The sequence below is a fragment of the Melospiza melodia genome, chromosome 11 (genome assembly GCF_035770615.1).
Source record: "Melospiza melodia melodia isolate bMelMel2 chromosome 11, bMelMel2.pri, whole genome shotgun sequence".
NCBI classification, from domain to species: domain Eukaryota; kingdom Metazoa; phylum Chordata; class Aves; order Passeriformes; family Passerellidae; genus Melospiza; species Melospiza melodia.
In genome coordinates, this window is record NC_086204.1 from 24,614,231 (window position 1) to 24,626,133 (window position 11,903).

At 41.6% G+C, this 11,903-nt stretch overlaps 1 protein-coding gene across 5 annotated transcripts in view; it reads right to left on the reverse strand.

Annotated features, from left to right (window-relative positions):
- Positions 1-11,903, reverse strand: part of LOC134423228 (BEN domain-containing protein 5-like) — an 882,906-nt gene that overhangs the window by 410,893 nt on the left and 460,110 nt on the right. For 4 of the 5 annotated variants that reach the window (XM_063166074.1, XM_063166072.1, XM_063166071.1 and 1 more), the window contains one exon: positions 5,256-5,295. In XM_063166074.1, the coding sequence (XP_063022144.1) occupies positions 5,256-5,295 (40 nt within the window). The remainder of the gene's footprint in view (positions 1-5,255; positions 5,296-11,903) is intronic. The other variant, XM_063166073.1, reaches the window with a different exon arrangement.

Genomic DNA, 11,903 nt, shown 5'->3' on the forward strand with positions numbered 1-11,903 from the left:
TGATATGGGAAATAATTCACTGAGCATTAAAAGACTCAATTATTACTGGAAATTTAAGTAATTTCTTTTCTCCACCAGCTTTGCAAGTAAAGGAGTGTAAGAAGCTTCAGTAACAAACACGAGCAGTGGTTAAGTTAGGCTGTTTAAAATCTTCAATGCCATCCTTTGACACATACTTAGACCAAAATCAATGTGCTATTAATTAATAAGAACCTGCAAAAAAAAAAAAAAAATGTTCCCGAGTTTTAGCAGCAAACAACTTTCTGTCACATTTTATTAGTTGGTATCATTTTTACTAATACCTGTCTTATAGCTTCATGACTTTGAGTTCATATTATTTTCATGCTTCAATTAGAAAGAAGTTGATAGCCAGACTATCCAGAAAGGTAATGGAAAAGTCTTGTAGCAGGGCTTAGTGGTGAAATTTATAGTTAAATGAAACTTTGAAATATACTATAAAACTTCTCCTTCCTTTACGCACTTTTACTTGAGGTCTCATAAACAGTAATATGTAGAAATGCAAAACTTAATCAGCTAAAAAATATAGCAAATCCCACATATCACTTTATGCAATGCCAGGAGAGCAGAAATATATTTTCCTAACCAGAGGAAATTAACTAGGCAACAGTCCTATATCTATAATTTAAAGCAGTAAAATATGTATGGCAGAAGCTAAAGCCACCTTAAAAGAATTCAGGGTAGCAGTATATCACAAATTAATGAAATGGAGACATTTTCAGAGCATGCAGCACTGATGATATTAAAGGGGGGAGAATATTTCACCACATAGATCAGACTGATAAATACTTTTAAAATCAAGCTTTTTTCCCTGTTTAAATGTGTAAGATCTTGAATGTTAGGAGGAAGCACGTAGAAGCCATTAACACTTCTGACCAAATCTCAATAGAGATTAGGATTATTTTACTCTGTCCCTGCCTGTAAAGCTCTGATGTGGTTTACACATTAGGAAAATCTGCGTAAGTCAAAAGCCAGGAATTACAGAGTCAGCACTTACATTTTTTCATCTAAAACAGAGCTGAAAGAGACTTAAAAAAAATGGCTTTATATTCTGTGCTGTAGCCAAGCTGGACACTACGGAATATTCAACCACCCCAGGTTTTTTAAATGCAATCAATTTACTGCTGCCAAATGTAGTAGGTTTATGTACATCTGGGAAACATGCACCTACGGTGCTGATGAATTTCTCCTGACATTGCACTGATTTCAAGAGAATGTTATTTTAAATTGGCAGTAGAGAGACTGGTAGAGAAGGATAAAGCCCTGAGGATGGCTGAATCAAAGAGAATTTCAAAAGAATTTTCCTGATGGTTCTTGGATAATATCACATGTTAGCTATTTTCAAAGCCAATAGTTTCCAACACACTTCCATTTATGGTATCAATAATTAAAAAATACTTCAGTGGGAGAGGAACTTACCTTACTGAGAAGAGAAATTGGAAAGCTGTGTTATTATCATAAACACAGGAGATGCAAAAAGCTGTGTCTCCATGGAGAAGCTATGGAAACAGGGGTATCTTATTTGCAGCTATTGAGTGGTTACCACAAAATGTGATGTGATTGCATGTGCGTGTTCAAAGTGCTACAAGAACATGATCACAGAGAAATGAAGGGCAGATCCTCGTCTCCTTTGTGCAACAAGGCCAAATTAAACTACCTCAAGCTTTGGTCCTACACCTCAAAGACAACTAGAACAGCGTTAAGGACATGTTTTGGATCCAATTCAGGGGTAAAGCTGTGTTTAAAGAAAATTTAAATTACCAAAACTTAAATCTCATTATGTCCCACTCCCTGCCAGCATGTCCCTGCCAGCTCCTAATGAATTTTTAACATCCTTCCCCCACCCCACTGCGCACACCAGCCCTGACTCGGGCACCCTGAACTGTACAGCAGCACTCTAATTGCACCTCACATGTCAAGGGGCAAGAAGAAAGCAGTGTGGTGAGAGCATTGATAAATTTAACTTAACATTCCTCCAGCTCCTCAGCAGCAAGGCAGAGCAGAGAGCTCCCCTCCACATTTTACAGGGGTGTCAGTTACTTCAAAGGAATGTATTTGAGCACGAGGGAGCCTGGCTTGCTCCCAGCTTATGCATCATTTGTGTCTGGCTGTTTCTGGAGATCCACAGCAAAGAAAAGACTTCCTCCAGTTTGGGGCACAGTGTGGAGCTTGCCATACCTGCTTTGTTAGGGTGCTGGAAGAGGTGAGCCCTGCATGTTGCATACAAACAGCGTAGTTGGAGCTGCAGCTCCAGCCATCTGTATTCCTGTTTCTTTTATTTTTTTCACTTTTGCCCAGGCTTGTTTCAGTCCAGGGTATAGATTAATGGTCTATACCTGTTCGGTTTAACATACAGATGTGCTTTTAAGTCCAGCACCAGTTCAGGCAGGTTTCAGGAAGCCAAGCACCCATTGCTTGGGAGTTGGAAGCCACATGGAGCAGGGCAAGAGGCAGCGCTGGATCACTCTTGGTGTGGGTTCAGCACAGCATAGGCAGGGGTGATGTTCAGGGAACAAGAAACAAATTCTGATCCTTCTGGGGGAATTCTGGGGCATCATGCAGCAGCCATGGCCATGGGGAGCAGGGTGACTGCCATGAGACAACGTTAAGGTTTCTGTGATTCCACAAACTCCCTTTAAATGTTTCGGCGCCTGAGTCTCAACAAAACTTACATTAATGGCATTATTTAACCTTGTAATAAGTCTCATTAATTGGCTGATCAGTTTTTGGAAATTGTTTTAGCAGCACATGGAGAACAGCTGTTGTACTATCTGAGAGGGATCACCATCGATTCTTGACTAAAGATAGAAAAAACTGGTTCAAGAGCTTCACACACACACAAGAAAAAAAGATGATATTCATTGTGACAGAAGTGCAAATCTCAGAGGTCACCTTTTCTTTTGAAGCCCTTTGTCTGTTCTCACAATTAAGCAATAGGGTTTTGGTGGCCGACACCCCTAGTGGGACAGGAGGACTTTCACAATTCCAACTAAAGCTGTGTGACCTCTGCCAAAAGCAAAGGCTGCCTGCCTGCGGCAAGGTGGAGAACAGAAACAAGTCCCAGAGGATTGGCAGGTGCAACTAAACAGCTCAGCCCCTCATTTGAATCAGTAAATTAAGGGTTGACAGTGATTATGGCTGATCTCAGCCATCATAACTGATATCACGACTTTGTAAAAGCAGACTGTCAATGTCAGATCTTAGAACTAGGACTCAAAGAATTAAATATTTTAAAGTAGCAGTCTCCAAAGACAGATAAAAGCCCCAAGGCTATGATTTATTTTATTTTATTTTTGTATTTGTAGGGCTGAAAGTAGACCCTTTAATCCACAGGCTGACATTTTCCAATCCTACTAGGAATTGAGTGCCTAACTTTTTCAACCCCTTTGAAAAATCTCAGCTTTAGGCTCTTTGGTAAGTTTGGCCTGATCCAGCACCAAGCTTCTTTTGAAAATGCCTCTACTGAAGGAAAAACTACAGGCATTTTATTATGTAATCGTGAACAAATATTATTTTTTCCCCTCTGTATACAGTTATGGTAGATTTCTGGTTAAATATCAAAGGCTAAAATTTGCATTTCAGAAAAGGTATAGAAAAGGTATTTTCTTTGTTATAGAAAGCTTTTCCCCCACTTTTAGTGCAGCATGCTTACCTACACAGTTATTGAAGATCCTTCTAATTGCTGTGTTCATTTAGTAGATTGCTTTATTAAACAGAGACCTGATCAGCTATTTACTGATCACATCTACACACAAACTCAACCCAATCAACCCTTTTACACTGAATACTGTGTCAGAAATTATGAGAAAAGTATCATAAGTTTGTTTTACAGAAAAGTCTCATATTAAGTAATTCTAGCCCCCAACTCTCATTTCTCTTATTGAAAAAGTGCCTGTAGAGTTTGGTGCCCTTATCCAAGATCTGAGTGTGTGCTATGGTTAAGACCTTCAGACATCTTTTTTTTTTTCCTTTTTCCTCTAGAAACAGGGAATGCTGAAGATATGGAAAATGAAAAATGTGCCATGTTTGTCCTTGAAGTTACAGTTAGAATAGTGACAATAGCTGTATCACACTGTATTGTTGCTTTTATCAGCAAGTGCCCTGAGCATACATTAACATAATTGCAAACTGCGTGAAAAGTGAACATGCAAAAATGTGATGCAATTGCCAATAGCCTCAAACATCTGTCCCAACAAAGTGCTCCTCCTCCTTATTTTAATTCTTATTATTTTAACAAGGTTAGTGAAGGAGAAACCATGTCACAGATTATATCTACATTCAGAGTGTCAGAACAATTATTGATGCGAAATTGTTATCCAAGCAAATGTGTGTCACATTTTGTTCACTTCCCATAACACCTGTTCACTCTGCTAGCACATTATTACCAGTTAAGGCCAGAATTCATTAGTCCCAGTTAAAGCCCACCTGAAAGCTTAATTCATGCACACATCTGAAAAATGAACAAAGTTAAACCTAAATGTGGCACTATTTGAGCAGGGCTTCATCTGAAGCTGATGGGCAGCAAACTTCTGTAGCAGCTAATGGAAAGAAAGTGAGCCAGGCAAAGAGGAATAAATTAAAAGCCACCCAGCCTTAAGGGCTGAGATCACAGAGGAGCACAACTGAACCAACCTGCATTTCCACCACGGGGCTGAGACCTTCAAAACTCGCTCTTGCCACAGCCCCACACTTTCCCAAGAAGAACAAATTTTGGTTTATCTTCTTTATAGGTAAATTACAAAAGCCATTATGAAGCAGATGGTTTAAGGCATTTTAATTCCTCCTAAATATTTCCTGCCCCACTTTGGGGTTCTCAGCCCTGAGCCTGGACCTTGTGTCTCCTTCCACACGCGTCGAGTGCCACCATCTCCCAGCTCCCCAGACTGCTCCCGTTTGCCACCAAGGAAAGTCAAGCTTGCATTTCTGTGATACTTGAACACACTCTGTGAATTTGAGGGCATCTGCCCTGCAGATATACCACTAACTGTAACCCCAGGAGGCTTAAAGAAATATCAGCACTCCAATTCATAGAGTAAAGGTCTGAGGAGGCAGCTCTGTGAACGGATAACTGCCCGGGGCTTTGCCGAGCACAATATAGCTGTCACTTGTTATTAGGTGAAAGATTTTCTGGGGAACAGTGTTTTTCATTTTGCATGTCAGAGACGGGGGAAAAAACACATTTAGACAACCATCTCTTTAAGAAAAGAGAAGAGAGCGGCGCGGCAGAGCTCACTTACCGGGGCTGGTTATTGTCAGGAGGTCAAGCCGCCGCTTCTGCTGAAAAACAAATTATAAAGGAATTGTTAAAAGGGGACTAATTTTAGCAGGTCAGCTTAGACCTGCAAAGTAAGTGTTCTGACATTTACAGCAGGATTAATTACAAGTTACATGGCTCACTGTAACTCTTTTGGAAGGGATCCACATGTACTTTATGAGGGAGTAAAATCCCCTTCCTCAGTCCTTTTAATGTGTCTTTATTTGCCCTTATAAAGTGTTACTATTTCTTTTTTGGAACATATACTTGAAATGGATAGCTGGAAGCACAGATGGACCGATATATTTATAAAAGTGATTTCTGATTCCACGGGGAAGAAGACATGGAACCAGGACAAGCAACTCTAAATTCTTTATTCATATCAATCATTGACTCAATGCCTATATGTGATCAAACACAATTATATCGCCTTGGGGTGAACCTTTCAAAGATGTGCAGAAGGATCTAGACAAACCCAGGACTGATAAAAGGGAGGCTTCTTTACATGCTGAGTGCAGTCAGCCCATGGATCTTGTTGCCACTGGATATCCCTCATCCCAAAAGCTTGCCAGATTTGATCATCACTGGATATGTGTACAGACAGCAAAATACAGGCAGTTATTATGGCAAATAACCCAGTTTACACAGAGGACTGGTTTCTGGAATGGCTGCAAACCTTCACAGGATGAACAAACCCGTACTATGAGAAAGTTAGGAAAATGTTTGGCCTGGAACAAGCCAAAATCCCACCAAAGCCTTTGTGATAGTGAGTGCATCTGAGGTTCCCTTTTCCTGTAACACATAGCCAGCACTGTTACCTACTCCATGTTCCCAGTCTCAGATGATCTCTCCACCACTGTCTCTCTGTGGCTTGCCACTTAAATCCAGGTGCTCCTGGACCATTATCATCTTTTCTCCACTTTTCTGTGGGCTGAGAGCTTTCTGTCACAAGCAGGGCTTTCCCCATCTCACGGACAGACTGCTACTGCCCCTTCATCATAGCACTTTCCAACTTACTGTCTTCTTCCTAACTTTGCCCAACATCAGTGTGTCTAGCAGGTATTGAAGATTATGCTGTCCAGTTTAATTTCTCTCTCCTAATTTGCTCAATAATGTCTGTGTTACTTTCATTTATTGTCAGCCCTATTGATCTTCCAATCTAATTCTCATCACTGCGCTCACTGTATTCCCTATGTGACAGCCGAAAGTCCTTGAGGAGGAAACATTGACTTGGCATTCCCTACCCTGAGAGCTCTTCCTTGGAAATCATGACTGATGAAACTCCTTTCCAAACCCATCACTTCCCTGTGGTAAAGCTTCACTGTCTGAAGTTCATGGACACAGTTGGCCATCCACTGAATACACTTGAGCTGTGTGGGGCACAACAGCAAATTTGGCCTGCTGGAATGCCAAGTGGGGTGTCAGGGTGGAAAAAACATATTTTCTGAAACCTTCTTGGCCTTCAGTTCCTTACCTCTGGCACAACAAAAAATATATTTGAGAGAAAATGCCTATCTTTTTCCAGAGGTGCTCCTTGTTCTCTTCACTCTGCTAAGTCATTCCAAGCATGACCTTAGCAGTGTGCTCAAGCATATTTGCTTCAGTCTAAAATACTGGGGCCAAACCTTTTTCCAGGTGTGCCATGGTAAAAGGGAGCAGAAAACCCTGCTGCTGCCCTTGTGTCACCTGCTTATCCTCCTCCTTTCCTGGGAGCAGCAAAGCAGGGTAAGAAATCCTATGTGTGAGCGCAGGACCCACCTTCCCAAGGGGAGCTGTGAGACAAAACATCTCCTAATGAGCTAAATTTTATATAGATCCTGCACCTTAATCCTGATTCATATGTACAAAGCTGTGAAATGCCAGAGCTCAGCCCCCACTGGGCCCAAAGCTTTGCTTACATTTCTCAGCACAACTGGAACTCCAAATGCTGTATATCTAACGAGCAGCCAGAGCAGAAAATATATATCTGAAGCCTATACTCTGTGAAAGCCTCTCTGCTAGGAAAAAAGGTGGAATATAAATATCCTGCATTAAAGAAAGTTGGAAAATGTAAAAATATGGAACAGAGAGAAAGGCATGCAGCCCAACTGGCCCTCAATCCTGAAATGGGGTAAAAATAAACATTAAGTGAAAAAACCAAAATAGCTTAGCTTGATGCGTCAGGAAAACAAAAGCATATAGGACAGGTCAGACAAATGGGAAGTAAAATGAAATTATTACAAGTCAAATGTTCAGTTTGTAACTTTTTTCCAGGTTGAATGCTGCCTTCAAGCTGACCTTGGAAAAAACAAATTAACTCCAGATCCAGGAAATCTTTGTGTATATGTTGAACTTTAAGCTGAAGTCATTTCTCTGACTTCAAGTAGAGCAGCACTGATCTTTTGCATCTAACACCTAACTGCTGCAAGGGATTTGAAATGCCACCAGCTTCCTGACACTGGCTCCACCCAAGTGCTCCAGGCTGGAGCTCGGTGATTCCTGCCTGCCTGCTGACAGAGGGAGGAAAAGATTCTCAGCTCTGACCTTCACTGGACCTTGGAGAGCTTTCTCTGCTTTAGCTCCTCCAGGGAAGTTTGTGTACACTCACCCCAGCCCTGCAGAGAAGCAAACAGCAGAGTGCATTCCAGAATCATGCATTTAAACATGCAAAGATGCCCTAATTATGGACACAATCACTTTCAGGAAATTCCTGCCTGCTCTCAGATCTCAGGGCTAGCTCTGCCGTTTCCAGGGCTCAGCTGGATGCAGGCAGCCTAGTAACTAGATGGATTAAAAAAAAAAAAAAAAAAAACAAAAAAACCCAGACAGACTCACTTATGAGCAGCTATAAAAACAGCAGTATTTGAATTTAAAGAGAGAGACATTACAAATGTCACACCCATTAATAAAATAATTTCATCAGAAGAATCGTGGCTGTGGGGCTTTATGTATTTGTTTCTTTCTTCAGTGCTGAAAGATGCAAATTGCAGCTGTGGCCCCCCTCCAGCATGATCACCCTCTCCCTGTTTTGACAGATTTCTTGAAAGACTCAGCTCACAAGATGTCTGGCTTTTTTTGTTCTGCCTTTAGGAATTTTCCACTTCTCAAACACCTGCCCCTGCTGAGATGCTTGGGACCATCCCAATCTTCAGGCAACCCACTGTCCCAAGAATTTCTTACAATCTGAGCACTGAAATGTGATGAGTGCTGTCCCCGGTTGGGAAAGTGGTGACAGCTTCCCATGTCTCTAAGGCTGGATTTCACCCACGTTGACAAAAGGGCATTCCACAAGAGACACAAAAATGATCCCCACGGCATCAGCCATAATTTATAAGAGGCAAACAGAAATATTCCCTGCATCATCACAGTATCGCTGCTGCTGCTGTAATCCTGTCCTGCCCTTAAGGGGCAGCATCCTCTTTTCCACTCTGCTTGAATGTTTGAGATCCCAAGGGCAGGAAGAGGCCACTGGTGATTCATCCTGTTCCCACCTGAGCAGTTTCCATCTCTGGCACTACCAGAGGCACAGTCCCTCCAGCACACCAGGGCTCAGAGCAAATCTGCAGCGGATCGTGCTCACTTCCACAAAATTAACACAATCCCTAATTAATGCAATAAGCACTGATGAGTAATAAATCATATTATAATACAAGGAAGGCAATTTTTAATAAATTAAGCATTGATTCACTCAATAAATATTAATCTGCTAAGCATCAAGATTCATTACATTTTAGGGAACCAGCTGAAGAACATTGTTGGTGAGCCGGTCTGCAGTGTGCAGAATGGTCCCTGTTCACCCATAATATACACTTACTTTTAACTAATTCCTGAATTTATCAAGTCAAAACAACTTGCCTGAAAGTGAGTCTGATTATTATTCCATTGCAAATGCAATTTCTCAACACAGATTCTAACTAACCCTTCAGATTTTTTCCTGTTTCTTAGTAGCTCCTTTTCTAAGTACCTCCTTTCTCTTCTTGGTTTGGAGGTCTTTAAATATTTGCTGACTGGTGTCACTTAATTTTCACCTCAATTAACTTAGCAAGAGTTGCAAAACTAGGAAAAAAAATTGCAGGGGGAGTGTAAATTAAACTCATTCATTTAAGTTTAGCTTATCTATGAGATGTTCTTTCACACTTTGCTCTCTGCAGAGTTCCTCCAACCTTTTATATAGATGTGGGATGTGCTGCACTTGCTTTGACTGTTATCTACAGATAGCAAAAGAGAAGGGAAAAAAAGCCAGATGCAAAGATGCCCCACGAGACTGATATGGAGCTGTTTCTGTAGCAACCGATGATTTTCTTCTCGTGTAAGAATGAGCCTCGTCATATCTAATTCTGAATGTATCTGGGCTTCTTGCCAGCCAAAGCTGTGTTCAAGTATTAAGTCAATATAGTCAGAAAGAGTGATAAAAAGCAATTATAAAGTCATCTTCCTACTCCTTCTCCAGCCATGATCCAAAAAACATCCTTATCCTGCCTTCTGTCCCAGCACATCATCTCCAGGCCGCAGCAGTGCAGGTAAGTGGGGATGGAGCTGGCAGCAGCTACTCAGGGGTCTATTCACACACGATGCTGGAAGCTCCTTCAGCTTCCCAGCCATGGACATCCCAGGAGCCAGCAGAGCTTTTCCTAACAGCAAGGCCATCTCTTCCTGCCTTGCTCCATATAAATTCCTAAGCCCAGAACTGAGATCACTTCATCCCTAGAAGCTCCTGCTGGCTTTGTTGCCTTTCACTGCCTTCGCTCCGTGGGCAGTTTTTGCTGCAGCTGTGAACCCAAAGCCAGGCTGCCCACCCACTGACAGCTCCTGCCACTGCCCCCTCACAGGAAGCTGCAGTTGACTCTCTGGGACCTCACAAGGACTTTGTCTCTTGTTTTACCCAGCCTGGTCTGTGCTATTGATTTCTTCCCCCTAATCTGAGGGTGTTTTGAACATGTGTCTGTCCCTCACCACCTTTCAATTTACTGTGCAGAGGGTTTAAGATTGAAATGAATTGCACAGTTTTTTGTTTTTTTTTTTTCCTGGAAACTTTGCCACAAGTTGTCACTAATGGCACCTTTTCTTTTTGACTTCAAAAACGAGCGTTTCTTTTCTGTAACTGTGTTGACACAAGAGTAATTGAAACCAGTGGTATCTTATCACAAATAAAGCTGAGGATGCACTGAAGGGTGCATTTCACATTTCTGTGGCCTCTATGATTGCCACAATGTGTAATGTCAATGCTTTGGAAATCTGTCTTTCCACATTATGGCATGAAGGAACCCAGGGGTTCAGAAGAGGATGAAGGAGATCCCAAGAGTGCAGCTTGGCACAGGTGGGTGGCACAATGTGAGTGCCCACAGGAACCACCATGGTTTGCACTGGAGGGAAAATGTGTAGGATGGGCAGGCTAAAGGCTCTATCCCATCCTTCTTGTTGCCACAGGATAAGAAATATTCGGGGCTGATCAACACCTGGATAAATTTTTTAAGGAAGGCTTTGATGAAGGAAGGTGGTGGGGGAAAAAGTGATCATCATATCTGCCCAGTTCCTAGTTACTCAAATGCAAATTTCACTCCTTGTACCTCCTTCCCTTCAGAGTGCAAGAGTTACCTCCAAAGATAAACTCTTGATTTAAGTAATGGCACCAAAAAAGTACTAATTCAAATCCTACAAAATTGATAATTCAATGATTTAAAGCTGTCTTCCCCCCTCCCCCCTCCCTTGATTCTGAGCAATAATCTTTCTTTCCATCCTAAAATCACAGACTTTTGTTCACATAATGAAACAAGGTCTCACATTTTGTACTTCCTTTATGATTAGCTGCTAAAGTTTCCTGATATAATGATAAAATGAACCAGTCAGCTGTGACACTTGACTGGGATTTTAGCAAATTGCATCTGCTGTAGCCTACCCTGTGGAATCAATTATTGATAATATAGGTGTGGAAGAACATTATAAAGTGGTTTGGGATATGTTATTGCTCATGCTAAGAACTATAATGAGCATTTTAAACCATTTTGACAGTGACCTCTGCAGGTATTTGATCACTGCAATGTGTGGTAACTCGATTCTGCTTTAGAATCAAAACCAAGCCCAAATAATGAAAGACAGTGCCAACCTTTAAGCTAGTTTACTCATTCTTCCAGTGCACATCCTCTCCTACTTAATACCTGACACTTGCCTATTTCTTTCCAAAAACCAGTGATGCATGGTGCCTTCCTACTTTCCCAAGGCACTGCCAAACAAGTAGCTGAGGCTTCTCCTTCTCCCCCCTTGAACTATTTGTCTCAGGAACAAAAGATCTATACATAATGTTTCTTTACAGCCCTGCTGTGCTCCAAAGCTGTGCAGAATGAACATTAATACAACAAAGGTTAAGCAAAGGTGGAAAAGCCATTTTTTAGCACACAATCTATGTCAGTAGGAGAAGGTTGCAGCCCCTTGGTAAGCAGGTAGAGCTGTAGATCATAGTCCAAGCCATGGAGACACTCTCAGATTTATGGGCCCCACAAATTCATGGCTTTTTCCACATGTTCTTGAATGACATCTACTCATCATTCATCTATAGGTTGCCTTATTCCATATGCAGCTGCCATAAAGCAGTAACCAGATTCATAGCGAGTCACTAGGAATGCAAAAATGGCACCTCTGTGTTCCCTGTGTAATA